This window comes from Battus philenor, unplaced genomic scaffold (assembly GCF_028537555.1).
Source record: "Battus philenor isolate CCGP_79_NKW_IND1 unplaced genomic scaffold, ilBatPhil1.0.hap1 SCAF_3, whole genome shotgun sequence".
In the NCBI taxonomy this organism is placed as follows: domain Eukaryota; kingdom Metazoa; phylum Arthropoda; class Insecta; order Lepidoptera; family Papilionidae; genus Battus; species Battus philenor.
In genome coordinates, this window is record NW_027181693.1 from 8,321,907 (window position 1) to 8,345,736 (window position 23,830).

The 23,830-nt window shown below is 32.9% G+C and overlaps 1 protein-coding gene across 2 annotated transcripts in view; it reads right to left on the reverse strand.

The window, feature by feature from the left end:
* Positions 1–2,047: 2,047 nt before the first annotated feature.
* Positions 2,048–23,830, reverse strand: part of LOC137926832 (lachesin-like) — an 81,305-nt gene continuing 59,522 nt past the window's right edge. The window contains exons 2-9 of one of the 2 annotated variants that reach the window (XM_068770546.1): positions 21,760–21,863; positions 10,083–10,290; positions 9,045–9,203; positions 8,839–8,967; positions 8,365–8,658; positions 8,201–8,296; positions 3,634–3,753; positions 2,048–2,961 (exon numbers count right to left, since the gene is read on the reverse strand). In XM_068770546.1, the coding sequence (XP_068626647.1) occupies positions 2,894–2,961; positions 3,634–3,753; positions 8,201–8,296; positions 8,365–8,658; positions 8,839–8,967; positions 9,045–9,203; positions 10,083–10,290; positions 21,760–21,863 (1,178 nt within the window). In that variant the 3' untranslated portion in view covers positions 2,048–2,893. The remainder of the gene's footprint in view (positions 2,962–3,633; positions 3,754–8,200; positions 8,297–8,364; positions 8,659–8,838; positions 8,968–9,044; positions 9,204–10,082; positions 10,291–21,759; positions 21,864–23,830) is intronic. The other variant, XM_068770547.1, reaches the window with a different exon arrangement.

Genomic DNA, 23,830 nt, shown 5'->3' on the forward strand with positions numbered 1-23,830 from the left:
CAGGAAATTGACCGATGGCAAAACTTGAGTAACGTACATAGTCATCCTCAAATATAATAATATTTAAAAAAATACACACATAGAATCTTGACCGAAATGTACTTATTATAAAGTATATTTATTGTTAGCAAAGTAATAATTTATTAACCGAGATAGAAATTGCAGTTAATGTAATAAAAATAAGAATGTAAAATAGTGATAAAGCTACAAAGTTTTCATTAAAATGTTTTTTCAGTTTTAATGTTAAATACTTTTTTCAATATCAGAATATCATTCAAAATTAGTAACATTTATTCAAACCATCGTTCTTGTAACTTGCTGGACTAATGTGTTCAATCACTTCACTTTTAATTGTATAAAATCCAAATGCAAAGAAATACTGTCAACCTTATAATTTACAGGTAATTCTAGCGGAAAGCAATAAGTGTTAATTTTATTTGCTCTCCCCATGGTGTCCGGTTGCGACGGAAGTAACTCCACGCCTACCGTGTTGCGGCTAAGTAATGAGCCCGCTGTTACAAGGGTGACAATTATGATGAAAGGTTACATGTAATTGATCAGAGTTTAGTCTATTTTAAGCTTTATGCTATACACTTAGAGATTGATTTCTGATAAATAATTTATTGTGTAAATGTTTATCAAATAGCTGACGAGTAATTTCTATAAGCTTGATTTGTTATCCAATTTACTAAATGCAAGTCAAGACTTGTTTTGTACCTGTTACTTTTTCGTTAGCTTATATGCTTCAGCAGATGATTTATTATACAAATAATAATTTTAAAATTAAGAGTAATGCAAAGTTTTAATTTATTTGAAAAAAGAATATTTATTTTGTAGACCGCTCTCGAAAATCCGCCTACTTCATCGACGTTAGACAGTTATAAACTTAAAGCTCAATAAATCAAAAGCTAATTTTGTTCGAGATTTGCGGCAAGCGATGCGTACCGTAATGTGTTCTTTACATCAAAAACACATTTAAAAGAAGTTAGATTGGCTTACGGGAGTTGGCGAACGGCCACATACAGTTGGAGCCTCTTCGACGCCCTAAAGCCAGCCGTAATCTTCAAATACCCGCCGCATATTGTTTGCAAGCGTTCCGGCCTATCAAAATATGACGGATGAAAACTTTCCCTGCATAAATTATGTTTGTGGGATAGACCAGAACGAAATTTTAATCCTAATGTCGACGTCTGTACTCTTAGTATATGCTACAAAGTACTATTAATAAACATTAAAATTTTGTTTTCACAGTATTGCACGTACCTATTCATTACTTTAAACATATAATAAAGTGTATTTGTAAAGTTGAGGTGGTCGCTTCATTAAAAAACTAATTTAAAACAAGCTTTATTCTGTTTATTACCTATTAATTCACAATATCGTTACGTATGTATAGTAATGTAAGAAGGCTTACAAATATCTCGTAAAACGCGCTTCTTAAACAGTCAATACACTTTGTTATTAAAAACACACTTCATTAGTTTGGCTTAAATGATATATTTACATCAATAATAACTTTTTGCTTTACAGCTATTGACCTGTACATAGCATTTTGGCAACACGTTAAGTATTAATATTAGACTTTGTACAATATCAATTTCAGGGACATTTAATTGGCAGAAAAATGTGGAATTAATGGTGATAACATTATTAAACTAAGACTGTTTAGATCACAAAAAAAACATCTAATAGGCATTAAGCCGCGTTTAAGCTATTTAAATCGTTAGCCAAATTACAACGCTGTTGCAGGCGCCAGTTCTTTTACATATAGTAATAATAAAGGAATGCACTAAATGAAAATTCATAATTTTTACAACATTCCAGAAGATAAAGTTATAAATAGTTTACAATACTAATCAATTAAATGTTATATACTCATATTTAAATTCCATATTAGTGTGTGTAATTAACGTAATGTAGCGTTCCTGGGGAAAGTGACCAATTTTATTTTAATTAAATAGAAAAGATTCCCAACTTCTATTTCTCACTACACAAAATATACGACATTTAAGAAAATTAAATATTCTTATTGTATTTTGTCATATACTTTCTTTTCGGAATAACTATATTTATTTAGAAAATAATATTCAATTTTTTAATATATATGATCTTGTTTTTATCCGAAAAAAAAAAGATTATTAAATAATGTAATTATGGAAACGTATTTAACTAATTCAAATCATTATCACAGCAAATATGGTGCTTGGAGAAGCTCATAAATTAAGTTATTAAGAAGTTATACATTTGATTATTTTTTTTTCAGTCTTACGCTATGTTTCCATCTAATCTTTACTATTCTTGTGCACTTTATGTTATGTTAATACGTGTGCAATGCTTTTAGTTGAACACCATGGCACAGCAGATTCATTAAAATAACAAAAGTAAAGCGCTTAAACAATTTAAATTTGTATAATAAGTAAATATTTGAAATCTGCTGTACCATGATATTATCAAGGAACCTTTATTTATTTTGTTATAGTACATATAATTGATAACAATATTTAGATATATTTATATTTAAAAGTTGTTTAAGTAAAACCTTAATGGTTGTTTGTTAACAATTTTTTTAGATTTGTGACAGTGTGCTAGGTGTATGTGCTAAATTATTTACTAAATACAATCTAAATACCTGTTTTCATAAATATCGTGTTCGAACTTAGACAGAAATTATGAAAAAATTGCCTATTTTTCATTAGATTTATTTTTTGGCATTTCGAATCAGAAAGTGCGCTAAACTTTTAAAAATTTAACATAAACATTTTATTATAATTTTACCGTTATGTTTTTCATTAAAATTAATATCATGATTTTATTTTACGAATAATGTCGAAAAATTGTTATACTTGAAAGTGAGATTTTATGGCACATTGTTACATAAAGCCAAATAAACTGTTTAAAAATAATGAATTAAGTATATTGTAAGAATAATCCACGGGTGGCTTCTTCTCCAATCGGCATCGCCTGAAAGAAATAATAATATTTATTAAACAGTCAAAAACTAAATTTTATAAGAAACAATGTACATTTGTTTACTAGAAGAACGCTGACCGCTGATAATATATAAATAACATCACGTGTGCTGTTGTTACTTGGAAACATAAAATGTCACATCATGTGTTAATACAGTAATTTTGGTAGCATAAGCGGTAGTAATAAGAGGTCATGGTTCTATTTTTTATTTGTATTATTACAATGGAAAATGGAATCAGATAGAACTACCCTGTAATGGCATCCTGCAACTTAAAGCTACGTGAGTTACAAACGCGTCCTGATTTGAGGAAAGCCCTGAACAGTAGGTCAGACAAATTTTTTGTAATCACTTTTACAATATCCTTAATGCAGTAGTAGAACAATTCCTTTTCAAATTCAATTATAACTTACTGAACCCTTCACACTATAAGAGGGTTTTCCACTAGTTTTTGTACTTCTTAAATTTCTATCATGATAATTTAAAGACGTTCCCTGTAATTCCGTACACATTTGCTCACAAAAGAGTAACTAATTTTATAAAGAATATTTTCTTATAAGCTAAAATGCTAATTTTGTTCGAAGTATTATTCTACTTAAATCTATAACCAAAGAGATGATTGTTAAAAACATAAAAAAAACAGGTTATTAAAGATAATATTGCACCTGTGACTTGAGACGCACCGCCTACCCAGTTAAGGTGCGTTTTTCCACCTCCTTCATCTGTTTTTTGCTTTCCTGATTCTCGTCTCTCAATTTCGTTTATGTTGGATTGATATTTGTTTCCTAAAAGTAAATAAAGAAACGTAAATACATTATTATAAATTATTACTAAGCATACGCGAATGAATGCAGCAGTTTTATTGTAACTCGAAGAAGAATTTTTCATTTAAGACGTATATTTTCGAAAGTTTTTATAATAGAGTTAAACTTAAATAGATTCAAAATTTTCATGAGTACTTTCTAATCCAGTAAACTATTTCTAATCAGGAATATTTCTACGCATGCAGCCCTTCTCGTGATAAACCACAGGTCTTAATTTAAGTTTTAACGGATTTGTAATCGTACCGTATGGCTTGATATAACGTAGAATTATTTTTGAGTTGCTCCGTAAAGAGCTTTGGTTCTGTTATATTATACAATTCCAAAATTGCTGGGAGATCTCTTAGGAGAGGTACATAGGTAAATATCAGCTTTTTGCATCTCTATGCATGTATAATGATTAGAAGTAACAAATACTAAGTTTCTAAACCATCCATCAAATATCCGTGATCGTTCAGACGTTAATAATTTATAAAGTTCTTTTTCGGGAATTAGCATACGCTAGTTGTACAAATTAATAGTGGTTGTATAGACATGTCAGATAAACGCGGTACTGTTGTAAATAAACATTAATAAGTATATTTAAGTACGTGAATTCATTAATCAGGTGAAATAGTGTGATATCACAAGTATTAAATAAATTCATCATCATCATAATTTTAGCCACAAGACGTCCACTGCTGGACATAGATTTTCTATAGGTTGGAAGCGGCGTGAATCGTTTAAATAAATTGTTTTAATTTATTTATGCCATAGGCAGGGTTAGAATAACTACATAAATCTTAAAAGTTTAAAACTATTATTTATATTTACTTAAATTTCTTATTCGTGATTATATCAGTTGTATATGTACAGTACGAAATGGCAAAAACGCAATGTCTGCCGAATATCCTTTAACAAAATAGTACAACTCATTAGGTTAAAGATTCAATATAGCACGGGACGGGCCAAGCGGCCGGCAGTTATTGAAAAGTCATGCAATATTGTCGAGTGGCCTGGCTAGCCGTAAATTCGTAATGGACGCAAAAAGTAAAACAGCGACGGTCGATGTCCTCGCCGCGTTGCGCAAAAACTGCCGCGAAATTTAGGTATCCGCTGGTTGTTGTACCGTCTACTTTCTTCCTCAGATTTTACGAACACTCAGTGCTTTTGTGATCCTTAATTTTTTTGTCATATTATTCAAAACTCATTTTACCGCTCGGTTATTATTACTATCGGTTATTAGTCTCGGATCGTTTTCTACCCAATCTTTGATGTCATAAATCTTGTTTTTAACACACACATTTATTTAAAACTTTAACTGACTTACAATGTAAGTTATTAAAGTCAAATTATTTGAAAATCAAATAATATGGACAGAATCAAGTGACGACCACAATTGGTTTGCCCTGTTTGGAATTTGAAGGTATCTCTGCGAGGTAAACGAGTGCTGGAAAAGTGAGAGTGCACAGGAGAATTGTCTCGTCAGCGGATCAGGGTTATCAATGTTACTATTAACAAAAAATTTACAAAAATAGTCGCTGTCACCTTGCATTCAAAAAAAGTTATTTTAAAACAGATAGGTAAATTGTAAACAGAGGCAGAGGTTATTTGGGTATGACAAATGATACAGAAACAGTTTATGGATTCTCTTCAATCGTTGAATAATTACCCAGTACATTATGGGTTCCAGCTCCAAGGCAAAAGTATTTTTTAACAGATGGTATGAAACTTTTAACAGATCTTAAAAAACTAGTTTTTCGTAATACAAAACCGGTTAGATATGTAAATAAAATATTTTTTAATATGATGGTAATTTTATGTCACAGATACTTTACTTTTCTGGGACTATTCGGACAAAGTTCTCAAGAAAGAAAACTACTCCAGAAAACAACCATGTTTTAAAGTATATGCATATCAAAATGTATCATGTAACATGTCTACAAATATATAGTGATTAATAATAATATATGTTGCTTAAATATTTTTAATTAAAGTATAAAAGTTATTTGTTAATCTAGAGTATGTTAAAGGTTAATTATTAATATTTAAGCGCTTTTTACATAACTTCAATTTAAAAAATCTTCAAGCGTTTCTAAATTGTGACTACTCTTTTTAATTTCAGAAAGTCATTAAACGATACAGTATGTTTGACAAAAGATTTTATACGATATTGTTTATTTTCGAAAATTGAGAATGAACTAAGAATTTTTAAAAAAGTTTTTAAAAAACGTTAAAGTGGACATGATCCAAAACATAACGTTAATTATTTTTAGGATAGTACACCGCCTAACTTTAGCGAGATTTTAAGCAAAACAATGAGAATTTGAAAGAAAATCTGACAAGTTTCACGACGGAAGCCGGAAGTTGTGGCTTTGTTATAATAGCTTGTCGCAAGACGACGCTGTCCGGCAACATGTTGGACCGGAGGTCTAACTTCACACCAATGTCGCGCTAATGAGACACAAACATCTGACTAGCCCCTATTATTATACGAACATTACTTTAAATTAAAAATATTTTGATCAAGTGTTATATTTCTTGAAATTAATTATTATAATTGGCTTTTAGTAATTATGAAATAGATTTACAAAACTTGAGGTTGTAGTTTCATCTTGACTTATTTTCAATTAGTGTTAAAGATTTTGTGTCTCTACGATATATTAAATTAAATAAAATATTTTTAACTGTCATGATAATGATCTTCATTTCATCCGTAGGCGTCCATTTCTGCAGATGGATCTCTGCTATAGATTTTCAATAAGACCGGACAATTTCCCGACGTCCTTAACAAGTCTGTTATCAGTTTTAAGTTGTCTTTATGTGGAAGTTCTACGATGCATTTGCATGGTCTCCATTTCAGAACCTTAAGACCCCAGCGGCTATTCGTTTTGCACACTATGTGGCCTGCCCACTGTCACTTGAACTTGCCAATCCTCTGGGTTGTGTTGGTTATTTTCATTCGTCTACGAATCTCCTCAATCCTAATTCGATTTAATTTTTTTTTAATAAGTAAAAGGATTATACGTTCGAAATCCAAAAAAACATTATGTCAGTAAAATGTTAATCAAGATAGCTGATTATTCTCTAATTTTCGGTCGTTCTTATTTTCGAAGCTTTAAATATTTTACGTAAGCTGTTAATGTCACCCTCTATATTTAGATTTAATAACTTTTGCATGTGATAAGCAAACAGCTTAAAGCTCTTCGCTGGCCGTTTGTTTATAAACGATTTGTTTGCATTTTACGATCAGCATAACTTTTGTAGCCAGTTAACAACCCACCGGCGACAAGCAGGGAGCCGTAATAGTTTACGAGCTATAAACAAATGTAACGACCACTAATAATAACTGAAACAGCAACAAACAATCAAAATAAACTGAACGACCTCGAGGGATACAAATCGTAAAGGTAATATTATCTCTTAATAAATGAAATCGCTGACAAAAACCGTTGTACAATGCATTAAAGCTGTAGTGATATAAAAATAAAACATGTTCAAGAACCATAAATTTCATTGACACAGAAAATTTAACAACAGTGTTGTTAAATTTCGCTGTAAAATAATCATTTTATTAAATAACTTACGTATATAAACCGTCAAATTATATATGTACCAAAATGGTCTGGTTAGTAAAAATCGTCGTCGTTATATAAAAGTTTATACTAATTAATTTAAAAAAATTAAAATACATAACATTTAAAATTCACGGTTAATCTTCAATTTTAGGCGAAGGTGACATTAATTGAATACACTTTTTTTTATTAACAAATTCTCTTAGTTTATATTTCCTGGTTGTATGTGTTTTAGCAGTGCGTTTTTATGATTAACTTAGAATTCTTCGCATAACAGAATTCGAGAATTCATTATGTAACATTAGATATACCACCACCATATACATTCACACAGGTTCAGTGATAAGCTATTACTGCAGTATTTATTTTAATTAGGAGTAGATTAAAACATTTTATAACCGTACCGAATCTAGAAGTTGATTATCGATGTAAAAATGTTTCTATGAATATCGCTAAAAACAATAATTAAAACTTTACAGCATTATATAACGGATATTTTGTCGAAATAAAAAAGTTATTATTCAATATTCATATTGCATTGATTAATATGCTTTAAATGAAAAATTTAATTGTTTTTCCGTTCAACTTTTTTGTTTTAGTACCAATAAATCCTAAAATGTCATTGAAATATTTTAAGCAGCTTGTAGGTGCCAAATGGACAGTAAATATGTATTAAAATTATAGTAAGACGTAATAAAGCATAGCATATTTTACAATTTATGTATTACTTAAATTAAATCATAAAATGATAACGCTCAAGAAAATTTGATAATTGCACAAAGTGGAGTGTAAAACTGAATAACGAAGTAGATATTTTTAATAAAGAGGCGATATCAAAATTGTGAAGAATAATATACCTTTGTCCGTCAATGGGGTATCCCGGCGTGGTGGACGAGATGGTGGTGGTATCGTCAACGCCCGAGGATCAGGAGTGGTCGTAGGCGGTGATGAAGCTACACAGAAAGTATGTTTAGATTATTACCTGTCTATGCAATATAAATTTTATTATTTAAAGACTTACTATATAATCGTATAGTTCCATCTGATTCTCCTCTAGGATTCTTAGCAACGCATTTATAAGTGCCGTAGTCTTCAGTTATAATATGTCTTATAAGTAATTTCATATGCGTTTTGTATGCAGGTATCCCTATTATGTTCTCCATGTGATATTTTGGACTTTCGTGAATCATGTGCCCATCATCTCTAGTCCAGTAATTTAAAGACGTGGGATGAGCTTCCGTGAAACATTCCAACGTCACGTTGTAGTATAGAGGTGCTCCGACAAGCTGGTGTGGAATCCACAACATAGGAGGAACTATAAACATACGAAAAAATGTTTTCGTTATTATTTATGATAAAGTATCTTATAAAGTCATAAATTGATTTTAAAAACATAGATGTAAAAAGCAAAAACAGAACAGTTACAAAAATATTAAAAAAATCTAATTACTTTTTTAAATTACAATACGCGATAGTTGCGTGAGGTGATACTTACAATCAACACTAACTTTAACCCTTTTAGACACAGTAGGAGGTACTCCGTTACTAGCTATACATAGATATGCACCCATATCCAAGCGGGATATTCTAGCCATATCCAATACTTCGCCTTCCCATTCAGAAACTGTAAAGAAATCATTAATTCAATTTATTACATGATATACATTTTAACAAATTATTTCGGGGCTATTAAGAACAAACCGGTGTGGCCTTTGCTGATGGAGATTTTTGAGCTGTCATCCCGTTTCCACTTGATGGTAGGCTTAGGAGAGCCATTAGCGCGACACGTCAGAGTGACGTTGGCTCCCTCTCGGACGATAACGTCGCTTGAGCTCAATGAGTCGTCGATTGAAGGAGGCACTGTAATAGAGGACAACATCATTTTTGGAACCAAATCAGTCTTGTCTAATGTTATACCACTCTTATTTCAAATAACAAGGCCATAGTTATTATCCTCTAGAAGTTGACAGCAAATTTTATGTTATTTTATCACAATATTTTCAAGTTTCAGTTGAATGAAATGGTTAAGAGAAAGGCATTAATAAAAAAAGGTTAAAGTAATAAGTATCCAGTGATAGAAGCATTTAATTCTATTTATACTTGTGTAAGAATAACTAATGATAATTGCTCAATTAAAAACAACTTACATATGGACACAGGCTACATTTATCGCTTATTACATCTATCAAAATGTAATAGGCAAATGATTTTTCTCTAAGAAGTTTATTTCTCTAACCAAAACAAAAAAAATAACAATCATTCAACTGATTAGGTGTCAAAGTTCTTATTAGATTATTTGGCAAATGTAAATGAAATATGATTATTGACAGGTGTCCAGCGCAACCACGCATAGAGATGTAGGTTCTTTTACCAGAATTTTGAAATATTTTTGGCGAAATGCTGGGTATATTTCGTTAATTATCTGATAATTTATTCTAACAATAATAATCTAGTATTTCTTTTGGAAAATTTCGTTTTGCGAAAAATTTCAATTTCAGTGGCAGTGTAGCTCATGCCATCATCCAGTTGAAGCTGTCAACGATATACATATCAATAGAAAAGAAAGTTATTGTTTAAAAACAGCTATTAGTATTCGAAGAGGTTTTTATAATCGTTTTACAGAAGTCTGTTAAAATTTTCCATCTTTTTTGAAAGGAAAATGGTACATCGATGATTTATAAAGGTAGTCGATGTTATTGGTATAGAATATTAGACTGGTTTTAGATGATAAACTCTTACCAACTACATGAAGATATCCAAATTGGGTCTTGGCAGTTACGGTGTTGATTTGACACATGTAACGGCCACGGTCCTCCTCACGCACGTCGGAGATGTGAAGAAACCAAGTACGATGTTTGTCATGAGTCACGCTCACTCGCGGGTTACGTGTGATAACGTGATTGTGCACCGTCAAAATCGCCGACTGCTCGAAATGCATCCATGCCACCTGCACAAAATAGTTTTATTATGATCAGCAACATTTCAGCCGTAGCACGTTTGTGAACACTGCTGGACATAACCCTTCCCGATCTTTAACACGTTCACTGCGGGCCCAATTTTGAAGAACTTTCAGCTGGTGCGGCTGAGGTCGAATCAGCCTCAAGCTGAACTTCCTAGTAGTGCGGTTGAGGCCTTTTCTGCCTCATGTTTATCAATATTTTTTTACAATATTGAGTCAATGCTTCGCAGACATAAAGAAAGCTACATTTGTCTTTGTCATACCTCATACGGTTGAGTGAAAACAGCCGCCGCACCAGAGAGAAAACACGAGTTTTATGCGCCGCACCAGTGCAAAGTTTACCATGAGGCTGAATCGACCTCAAGCCGCAGTGAACGTGTTAATAGGACTGGTCGAAAGCGACCTGCATCCAGCGTCTTTCGACCGCGCCCTATTAAAATATTTTACTTCATATCAATAAAGACGGTGTTCGTCTGTAGTTACGTCTAAGATTTTGTTATTAGTATTATATTCTTTATTTACCAAACGTTACGCATTTTTAATACCTATGTAACTCTGCAACGAAATTTTCGAGACCTGGTCACTTACTACCTTTCTCGTGTATCTTTTTAGAATATAAATAAATCCTTACTAACTAGTGAATTTGGTATGTGGTAATGGCTCCCACAGAATCGAAGTTCACTTGAACACTTATTATATAATTCTGTGTAATAAAAACATGTTGCTAAAATTATACTAAATAGTATAACGAATATTTTTATATGATAAATCTTTCTTTAAAATTAAAAACAAATAGACGAGGCGTACACAAACAAAACTATACAGAATTTGCGATACACATTATAACTTACTACTGTGTATTCTACTCATCAAAAAGGTTCTAAAGACTAACATGCTTTTCAAAAATATTAAGAAATCGAGAGTTTTTCGTGAGTCATATTTCGTAAATAATTTCCGAATTTCTTTTAAACTGGGCGATTGACATAACGGAAATTAAAAATTCCTCCCCTTTCCAAACTCTTCTTTATTTTTCTTTAGAACTGAATCTAATTATTGTAGATCACCTTCAAATATGTTTACATATTCCAATAAATCGAATAATACATAAATCATTTACTTTTACGTTTTCTTAGACTTGAGTGATAGGCACAAGTGCGTTTAAGCGACGGAATGTAGAAAAGATTAAGTTGTGGGTATAACTTGTAATATTTAACATTCATATTGCAATTAAGCTATAGTACGAGGCACGTAATGGCATTTGTGTAATTACAAGTAGGTTCCGTACTGTTTCTACTCCGCGCGAATTTTCATGGCGATCTTGAATTTTCCATTTGAAACAATCCAACTACTTTTAAGGTCTGAAACATTCGAATTAATAAAAGTTTTTATTCTTGATACTATTTACTTCTTGTAAATGCGCAAGAGAGTTACCAGTAAAAATGTTATGTGTATGAACCGAAGTGCAATGTTAAATGTCAGTCGTTACAAGGAACTCCAGGCGGTAAAATGGCGGCAAAATCGAGTAGATAAAGCAAAATAAACAGGACCAATTTATAAAATTTCGTACTTGCAAGATATTCTTCATTTATAAATCCAGTGATAAGTTTAAATCGCAGCTAGTTCTTTTTATCAAGATTGCGGAGGCAATGTAAAAGGAAGTTTGTTAGCCGACTCGTGCCGGGTCACATCTTACCTATCTTAAATGATGCGGTTCTCTGCCGCTGTCTAATTTATAATGGACTTGAGGAAACTTTGCCCATTTTATTATGCAATGGGACGGTAACCCCCGTAATGACGAGGACCTGACTTGTCGGCGGAGACCGGGCCTTCTACGATATTATACAAGCGATATGCGAATTTTTTACGCGTAATAGGAAAAGTTTGAAATTAAGAAGATTGAGTTTAGCTAATCGTTTGTCCACTTAGCTATGTCCAGCGGTGAATAGTTTTATATTCAGTTTAATGTAATTTTCATAAGTTACGTAGTAGTATAATAAATAGGCATTGATATAGAACGCGCGCAACTTCAACGGCGGCGGATGTAAATCCGATCTGCGTAATTGTGGCGGCCGTCTAATGTAATCAGGCTGCCGTGTCCGTCTGTTGCCGCTGATTAAATTACGAGCCCCGGCCGCCGCGTTACTCCGCGCTTCTCCGCACTATTCTACGCTACTCTGCATTGCTCTGCACTACTGTGCACTACTCGACAGTACTCTGCACCTCGCCGCACTTCTCCACGCACGCAAACTTGTCATTAACTCAATATTTTGTTCATTTATGTTATCTATTCATCTATTATCCACATATGATAATTAAGAGTGACCACCTGTGTACATCATGAGAAGAATGCCAGAAGAGACCAATGTGATAAAATATAGAATCAGATTGAGCATCCTCGTAATTTGAAATTTTCCTAGCTCAAACGGGGCGTGTTTGAAACACTCGTAGCTTTACTGCAAGGGTTCACGATCTAAGAACTACTCAGACAGGTTTTTATTTGTGATCACATATATAATATCCTTTATACAGTTGTATATTAATTAATTCCCGAGTTTTCTATCATTTATAGTATCCATCACACTATAATATAGTTTTTTACAAAGTTTTGTTTAACGAACTTCTTAAATGAAATACAACATGATAATTTAGAGACATAAATGTGAATTAAACAGGTTTTTTTATGTTCACTTCTGCAATCGATGATTTAGCAATACATAATATTGTAATCATTATTTAATGATCCCTTAAAATTAAATAAAAAAACAGAATTCTTTGATTTCATTAAATGTTCAATAAATTTTAAAGCTGTTCACCTGAATTACGGTTCAAGTTAATAAAGATTCTTATGCATTTGTTCTTAAATGTCCTTTATGTCGTATAATCTTGGAAAGTTATCATTGATTGCTTTTACAATTAAAATAAAATTATGAAGGAATCAAAATTACAGCTGTTCAAAAGATAAGCTTTGAGTGTTGAAGTTCGGAGAGTTTCGGATCTCACAGTTGGAGGGGTCGGGACGAAATATTTTGTAATGTCCCAACTTGGACGGAATTTGGATAATAAAATGCATAACTTAAAGAGTGTGGAATGCAAACGAATTACTGTTGTGGCGTATTGTCCTATTTTGAATTAATTATTTCTTATACCATTTCTATCAGAAACATTTTGTATTTGCTTTAAAAACTGTTAGCGCGTTCTTCTCGATTTTTATAACCTTTCCGTAAATTTCGATTGCAAATACAATTTACCAATTATTACTTTTCAAACACTTACGATTAAGGTAATATTTCAAATCCATAGCAATAATAAAAATAATGTCTTTCTTAGAAGTCAATAATAACAACTGCTGTATTTTAAACCCTATTTATAAGAAAAGCGAAATACGCGAACCTAATTTAATGAACACGTTTCAGAAAAAGTCATTTCTAAGGCCGCCAGTTGGTAATGAAGCCGGCGGATGCAAATATGATATTTGAAATGGCGGCGGCAGCTAACTAATTTCACTCGTCTGCGGAACCTAAGTGGGTTACGCTACTACCGTAACGTCACTTTTCTAGATGATGACTTGATGACTATTGTTATGTACTATTTTTATGTATGTGTATATAAATATAAGAATTATGTACAATTTTATATTTTATTACGTTTGGTACATTTTAAATATTATTGCACCTCGTAGTTGATTCCTCATCCGAATATATTTTTAACATTCCTGTATCTTATTTTTATGCACGGTCATTGTCTATAGAGGTAAAGGTTTAAGTGGTGAATGCATACATGTCATTTCAAAAATTCAATGCTTTCAGCATAACGTAATGCTTTCAGCAAAAAATGATAATAATAATAATGTAATATTATAATATAATGATAATATAGTAAGAAAACGCATTTTCAAATCCAGATAGTAATATATTAAAAATTATTGCTTACTATCCGCCCCTGTACACATTGTACTGACAGATATTATTGGCCTGTCGCATTGCAATAGACAAAGAATGTAACATATTTCATAGTTATCATTTTAAGTAGGATGATTGTAACAACATGCACAAGCTTTAAATATTTTTGCTGACAAATGAGACATTATAATATATAATTCACCCTTTAAAGCATAATAAGCATAGTGTAATATTTTATTAATAGCTTTGGAATCTATGTCCAAAATATAGCAAATATTTTGTTCACAATTAAATCGAAACTCAGTGTTTTGATTGACATTAGCTTTTGACGACAAGCTGTATTGACTTGTTGCGTTATATTGTTGGCTCTGGCCCCTTGGGTACTTAATATCGCCATTCCCTCTTCAAATTTATCTAATATTTCTAGTATCACTCCATTCAAATTAGTTATTATGTTTTATGAAGTAGTAGTTATTTTTAAACATTGTAAAAAAAGTAACTTTATTTTACAACGTTTAAAAATTCGTTGATGTTGTAAAAATCTGTGCTAAAAATTACCAATAAAAAGAAGTTTCAACTTAGTTCTGCAAATTAACTGATATTTTCTTAACCATTATTAATTCAAATAAACTTAGATACCAGCACTCTTAATAAAATAAAGGTGAGGTCCGTTGTTACTATATTGTCATATGTTATTAATTATTTTTAAATTTTAAAGCTTTTACAGCTATAATCAACACTCCAAGAACGTTCTGAAAAGCTGTACCTCACCTGTAAAATTTGTGTCGATGTTAACTACAGGCCTATTAACCCGTTATCTTATAACCACCTTTAATTTAAACCCTCTCTTCTTTTTATCTTAATTGTTGGGGCATTAAGGAGGCGAATTTGAACTTTGAAGCGCGGCGAGAGACGCTCGCGTCCCTCAGGACATGCCTCGGAGGCGTCGTTTGATTTATAATGGACTCGTTGCAAACTTTAGCCATTCTACCGCGAGCCGCACCAAACCTCCTTAACGACGGACCCCATCGCCGCAGGAGATGATTCCTAGACGTGTTTAATAATATTACGACAGATTTAATTATAAGAACGTTTAAGATGCCGCAACTTACTCTGTTATCTTCACTTTGTTTATTACATGATCTATACTAAATAAATAATGTAGTTTTGAACAAGTTGATGTAAAATAAGTATTACATATTTGCGCATAACTTAAGTTTTTGTTATAAATGACGTTTTCTTAGCACTTGACAAATAATTAAAAAATAATTCATGATCATTATCATCATTTCAGGCGTAAGACGTTTATGGCTGGACGCGGGCTTCCCCGGAGATTTCCAATAGAACTAGTTGAAAGCGTTCAGCATCCTCCGACGACCCTAACAAGGTTGATAGTCCACTTTGTGGCTGAACGACTTACGCTGAGCTTGCCGGTCTATTTTCTCCACTCCAACCTTATGGCCTCACCGGCCATTTGTTCTGCTCACTATCATTTGAACTTGCTAATTCGCTAAGCAATGTCCGTTACTTGCGATGGTGTACGTATTTACTTATTCCTGATTTGATATCGCAGAGAAATGTGTCTACAAAAATAAAGTTATATTAGGTTTTTTCAATGCACAATTTAAAAACAAAATATTAGCTAACAATGGTTTTAATTTATATGACGCTTTACTGCAAATGAAAGGAACTTGCACGTAACTCTATGAAAATTTAATAAATAACATAACTTATTTTGGAAACTTTCGCTCTTTTGATCGAAGAAGACGTAACAAAATTAAACGTGAATAACATCGTACGCAATTGTAAGAAAGTATTACACTTACATACGTTTCGTAATATAAGATATTTTCGCGAGAATGGAAGAATGCTTCGAAGTGCAAAAACATGTTCACAAACAAGTTGTTTATTACATTTTTGGCCAGTAATATCATTCGTCTGTATCTTTGGAGCATCTGTGAAGCGGGACATCGTAAAGTATTCTGACAAACCACTTACTGCCATATGCTTGGGCGTGTACTAAATTAAGTACATTTACGTAAACTCATAACATAATCGCATCTTGAAATGTTAACATTATGAAGTATCGTTATTTAAACCCGTTATTAGAAAAATGGTGAGGTTCTTAAAACTTGTTTGAGATGAAACTTCAATGAAACCTAATTATTATTTATATAATCAACAAAAGTGTGCCTTTAATACACTTATGATTTATTAAAGTTGCGAAAAAGTTGAAACTAAAAACTTATATCCAATTTCATATAAAAACCGCCAGCAATTTTCATTGCAATAAAAACTTGATACTTTGTTGTATATTCTAAAAATTTCTAAACAAAAATTGTGGGTACTTTATTTGTACGTAATTGCTTATATTTAAGTAAATAACATAGAAAGAATAGACATTTACTTTTAAAATTGTTTTGTTAATAACAAAAGTTTAGCTATTGAGTGCGGCGAGTAGACGATGCTCCTAGTAATGCAATGGCGCTGACATAAATGAATAACATCTTGCACGAGACGGCTTAGCTTATTTCCGCTAAAAGCCCACTTAGAGATTTCTTTCACATGAATCTGTGGCGTCTTTCGCCGATTCCGTATTTCTGCTAATCTAATAGGCAATAAGTTATTTCTTTATTTCTAAATGTTATCTTTTAATTATTATTCTTAATAGTAAAATTGTAATAAATTCAAAAATTAAATTTCTTTATTATAAAGAAAGTACTGCTTCCATTACACCTAGAAATTGAAAATAATTCTAAATTTTTTAAACTCTATTTAAAAAGAGGAAACATGTTTCTATCCTTCTTTTCTCACCAGGACAGCGATTTAACCCAGGTACTACCAATTGACTATTCAAAACTACATGTAAATGCCTACTTGAATAAAGATATTTTGAATAAGAATTTGAACGAATTTGTATGACTCAACAAGTCTCTGAGCGGATTCCAACAAGTGCAAGTACAGATGGATGCGGGTAATGTAATTAGAATACTAAATATCTGGCAGCAAACATTCGAATGAATGTCGGGTAGATGTAAACTTAAGCCAGACGATATTAGGACAACAGAAATATGCCAGAATGTGAACAGCCGGCGCTCATATGCCGAGCGTAGCTACATAGCTGCGACTCGTTGCGGCGTGTTATTACGAACCTACGTACGCGCCGCCGCAGACTATTTGACACCTCGTGCCAATGAACAGACTGTGGACATATTTTATCCTGTGGTGAAATTTAGTTATTTGTTTAACGCATCTGTATTAATATTATTACACTACGTTGTTTATTTATAAATATAAATGATTTAATTGCATTTTAGAACTGTCCCTAATTTACTTCCTTTATAAAAAAAGTTTTATTACAAAATATTTTGGTCTCTACATGTTATATACATACGGACAGGACCCGTTGAAAGAGGACGACGTCCAGTAGCTTTCGTAAAAAGAAATTATATGTAAAATTAGGTACTGAGAGCAAAAAGAAATTATTTGAGCCGTAATTTTTAATTATCGTAACAATAAGTGATTTAAAAATAAATATTGAAAAAATTTAATGTATTTCGGTGTATGAGAAAATGAGAAAGATTGTTTACGTAATATAATAATAGTAAAAGAGAAATGGAAATGGAAAGCATGTTTTGTCGTTTCATCGCAATATTTCACGTGACTCAATAATTCTAAAAAGACGGACGAAGAGGCAAATCTTTTTAACCGAGGCGGAAAACTAATGGCGCAGGCGAGGCTTTCGGGAAAATCCGCTTCTTGTTGTCAATACAAGGCAACCGTGATGGCTTCCTCCGTTAAGCCTTTATTTCAAAAGTAAGAGTATACACTATCTTCGTTTTTATTGCGCCCGCATTACAAATAGGTGTAAAAGCAATAATAATATAATAATCGAAACTCTATTTACCAAATACGGATAAAATGTTCTTTTTGTTCTTTATAAATATATTTTATTTATTAAAAAGTCCTTTGGAATATGTTATTAAATATTATCCTACATTTTTTATCTTCTTAATAATTTTTGTGTTGTAGGTTATTGTGTTAACCAGTAAATATGTTTAGTTTAAGCATACATAAAATATTAAAACGAATTTAACACTGTACTAGGAAAAATCAAATGTAACTAATGAATTGAATTATTTTTGTGAACAAAAAATATTTTGCCTTTTTATATACCAATTAATCATTTGAATAGTATCTAACAATATGATTTCATTAAGTTTTCAGTAAAGATTAGAACTCGGGAATTAAAATTGATGATTGATAATTTTTATAAACTTTTAACTGAGAAATTTAGCCCACTAACGTATATTCCAGATACAGTCTTGTGAAATCACATTAAAGAAGGTGGTGCCTGTGACATGAGTTTTAGCTGGTAGGAATTGGGCTTCTTTCGTTGCTCTCGCAACGAAAGGTAGAATTTTACCAAAAGACAAAAAAAGAGTGCTTCTGTTTTTCCTTTTACTGTATCCAACTTTATTTATTTTAAGTTGGTACAATTTTTATATAAATATGTGCAGACGATGGTAGCCACAGCTGCTGGCGATATCGCGTGCGAGGACCAGCCGTTATTGAAGTGTGCTGATAGTGCTTGTCTTCTCTCAACCGCATTGTGATTGAGACGGATACATGTATGTATACTGTTCCCAGGGTGAAGTTACAAAGAGCCATGACATATTCAATAAAAATTATAGGATTTTGGTACATAATGGAATGTATATTTTGACTGTATTACACTACTGTTCAGTTTATATTACTCTGTAAAAATCGTTGTAAGAGGGGAAAGTGGTAAATAAAGCATTAAATATACTATGAGTATTATTATGAAAAATTAAACTATGTTTGATAAGCTGGTAAGGTAACGCCAACTTTTTACACGTTACGCAAGAAAATATTTGGTATTAATGACAAATTTATAAGTTGCCTAAACTAGAATATACAGTGGCAGAATTTTAATGGTGCTTTATGATTCTCAGTATTCATTCTAAAAATACTATGCATGAAAAACCGGGTAACCAACTAGTTTAAAAAGTATATAGAGCAAAAAATAATATAAATAAGTTGCGTATTGAGATATAACCTCAAAATTGTTTTTCGTCAACCATAGTCCGACATACAATACGACACACGACATACACATAAATAAGTTTAATATGAATGTCGAAGCTAATCTATGTTCCGGAGTAGCGGACGCAAACGAAAGAAATCCAGGAGAGGCTCAAGCTTAGACGAGTGCAGAACAAATGCAAATATACTTTAACAAAATATTTTTTCTTAATTAAAAAAATCTAAACACGATTTCAACATGATTTATTTATAATGCAGTTTAATAACGCATTGACATTAACTTTTCAATAAAATAGAAAATTAAATCCTTAAAATTCATTTGTTTTTTATTACCAGGTAGTTTATCGTATATTTTAAATATAAAAACAATGTATTAACACGGGATATAAAATAGAATAATTAGTAACCCTAGGAGAAGGTTCAGAACGGTTAGGCGTCACCTTGTGGCTTATCGGCGCCCCTGGTCATACCGACCTTTGTCATTACTACAAGTTAAATTCACCGAATTCATTATAACCGTTATAATAATATCTGTCGTATGAATTTTATGAACGACTATTTAAAATTGACATATTGCTTAAAGTTTAACATTATATAAGTTGAACTTTAGATATTTATATAATATTTACATAAATAAGGAAATGATACGATGTACATTATGTTAGTACAAGAAATAAAGATGAGTTTTCTCTATGTCTTATTTCTGAAGACATTGTTACTGTTAGCCCGGGGATCTTGGAGCGGAGGAGTTCGAGGAACTGAAAGGTCCGCCAACTCAATTCTCGGAATGGCAGCAAGGACTACTTGGCGATCGATAAGGTGATCCAAATCGCCTTGGATCGCCTTCCCTGAACAAAATCGCTGGGGCGAGCGGCCGTCCCCGGAAATGAAGTGGTGTGTGAGAGGGGTTGTGCTTGATCTTGTTGTGGCATCGCACGTGTATTTGCGCGTGATGTGTGACTGGCTATTGTAGATGTGAGGCCTGCGATTGCAGTTCTTTGAATGACTGTGGAGAATTCTGTGTAGTGCTTGTCGAAACCCTTTATGAATACTTCATAAATAACTATGCGGAAATTAATACGAGCAACTCAACATTTTAATCACATTATGCTTATAGCCTGCGGTTTTATTAGTATTTATATACATTAAAATTGAGAAAAAATCATCAAGTACAAAGTTTTTGCACGTAAAAATAAATTTTAATGCAAATATATATAAATTTATGCTGTATGAAAAACGTTTAAGTCGGTTATACAACAAAGATTTACGTATATATGTGAGAATCAAGCAAGGTAAGACGGAATACTAATTGAGAATATTCTCGAAAGTTTCGTGTTATCATAACAACACTTTAGTTTTTAAGTCGTCCGAACAAGGCAAGGCGAGGTGCAAACTCAGTGTGCGGGTTGTAAATCATATCTGCTTCCATTTATATGGACACTTTATTACGACGGCGCCTTCTAAATCAAATGATAAAACGTTCTCTATTTTATATATTTTTTCCCGCGCACCGTTTTTTTTTCTCTGAAAATATACATAAATCTTTATATATGGAATAGGACTAAATATTTTTAAAGTAGGCAGGCATCTAAATGTATTCCGAACCCCAGTTATATTTACTGAAACAGATGACATTTTACTTTTACTGCATTGAAAGTATCAACCAACTCTATATATAAATTATGGCAAAAAAAAAACACTTGAATTGATACTTAACGAACACCAACTAAGAAACATCTTCTCGTCCAATATCTCTTAGTGCTTTAAAACGAAAGTCTACGACTATTGTGTGTTACCAGTGTTGACTTACGACGATAACTCAGGGCCCTATTGGCAAGCTCACAGTCGCTCATACAGCCATGGAAGCCATGCCTATGCTTAGTTTTTCCCTAGGAGAACAAAACAGGAATGAGGAGATCAATAAACGAATTAAAGTACCCAACTTAGCCATGGAGTTTAGGAAGAGGAAGTAGTTGTGAGTAGGCCACACAGCGTGCATAACAGATGGGCTCCGGGAATTTAGGCTCTGAAGTAGAGATCATAGAAACACAACTACAGTGTAGAACATCCACCCAATAACCCACATTGTTATGGACGTCGGAAGCCACGAAATAAAAACCCCAACCGGTCCTTTTAGAAATCTTTAGGGATAGACCTATGTATAGCTGTAGATATTCTACGGCTGAAATGTTGATGATGAACACCATCTAGGTTTTTCTTTATTTTCGTTCCTTTGAACTTTTAGTAAGCTCTCTCTTCTAGCTTGTTGGTAATAAGAATAACAAAGAATATTACATGTCTCCAAATAATACCATTACTAACGATTTAATCAGTTTCTCAACAATATTCTGATTTTTGACTTTCATGTCGTGATAAACTTTTATAGTCACTATTATGTACAGTATATTTATAATTACCTGTCAAGTAAACGCCACTAAAAATATATTTATTTACAGAAGCAAAACATGTACAAAGGAAAGCATGAAAATACCTTATAAGATCCAAGATTTTTAACAGAACAGGCGAGACGCACGCTTCTACCGGCGGGCACCGTCACGTTCTGTATAACGTCAGTGAACTCGGGCTCTTCCATGACTGAAAAAAAGAAAAATGTTTTCAGCAATGTCGATATTATCAACAACTCATATATTATAAAATACATTATGCCGCCGTGACAAAGAAGAATGTAAAAGATATTAAATTTAGATAAATCGAGGCAATCTTGTCTCCCCTTCGTCTTATCTAGTAGCTGGCGAGGTTTTGCTGTTATAAGGACATTTTTGTGTCAAGAGATACGATTTGTAATTTTCAAATTATCAAAGCAGAACGCTTTTAAACAAATTGAGTGGGCGATAAGAAATAATGTCGTCATTTATCAAGCTCGAAGATAGATGGCTACAGTTCCACTCTGCCCATTTTAAATTCGTTTGTCTTCGACGTGCCAAATTGGGTCTGTTGGTTTCCTAGTCGCGTTCACACTTTTGCATGTTAACGGTAGCACAAGGTGCGCAAGGTTGTTGGAAAATGTAGAGCTTTGACGTCTGAGAAAGTAGAAATTATAGTAGATATTTTGCTTTAAATAAGGCTAGTAAATTAAAAGTCGATTACTTTTCGTTCTGTTGTAACAAAACTTGATTTAATTAAATAGTTCAAAGCAATGAGGGTTTTGAACTGACGACCTACGACACAGACGATACTATGTCCATTAGACCACACATGCCACAGACTAACATTAGTCATTCAAGGGACGAAGTCCGCCGGGAGGGGCTGCGTCGATCGCTGCTGGCCCGACCCGGATACCAGTGCACCGCGCTGTTTGGAGAATAAACTTGCATAGCGCATATTTTGCCTGCCCTTACTTGTTTTCGTACCATAGTTACGTTCATTTTACAACCATAACATTTCATTTATGTTTTCTCTCTGTTACAAACATTTTTGTTGCATGTATCATAAAATGTTCTAACTAGTAATTTTGTTACAACTTCTCAGATAACTATTCTTAGCCGAGTTAGCTTTAAGCGTTGTTGTTAGACCTGGCTACTATTAATAGGTCCGTTCACACCTCCCACATGCAACTTTATTTTTTCATCCGATGGAATAGTTGGTAAGTTGTTTTGATTCAATGAAATGTACAGAATGCGTGTTCATTACGTTTGCCTACATCCGCGCGTGTGTGTGTAGCAGCGCATAACTAACGGATACCCGACTAAAGATGAAAGCTCTGCGTTTACGTGTTTGCTCACGTGATCGCATTAGCTCAAGCACGTTGCTCCATTTTCTACGCCGCTGGCCTGACTCAACTGATGTAAACCGCGTTACCACCCACACCGCACCCTTTTAGTCGCCGTGCTTTTCTTAGCAGACGGTTATAGCTATTGATTAATCGCTATCTCAGGTAACCACTATTATCTGTGTAACTACGGTCATCATAACGACAGCAAAACGGGGTTAATTGGAGGGAAAAATGACCATCATGACCATTCCAGCCTTCTCCATGGCTCGTTGAACGACTGTGAGATTGCCAATGAGACTTAAAACGAAAAACCACATTTCACTGTCGTAAGTCTCACAGGCAGTACACATTAGTCGTAGATCAACAATCAGCCACTGAAGTAAGTATATTGGACGAGAATATGTTTCGCAACTATCCGTTGCCCATAATAGTTGAAGCTCACAATTCCTTTCTTCAAGTTGGACCGATCTAGTTTGACTGTTTGCTCCTGGTACAAAAACGACTCGGCAACTTCAAAAATCGAGCCTGCAACATAAGTTCACTAACAATTAATGTTTGTTCACTATAACAAACTCGCAATCAAAACAATAATAAACAAAAATATAGACATAGCGTTTTAATATTCGCAAACAATTCTTGTTAATGATAATGAATTCAATCAGTAATGATGTAATAAGGACTTTTTTCTTCAAGCTCGTGTACATAGAAAGAAAATTTCATTAGCACTATAACGTCTAACCACTTAGACGATTCGACGGAGACGTAACAAAACACATCCATCATTAATGTCACCGGCTTCTCGCATGTTTTGTTTGTGCTTATTACCAAT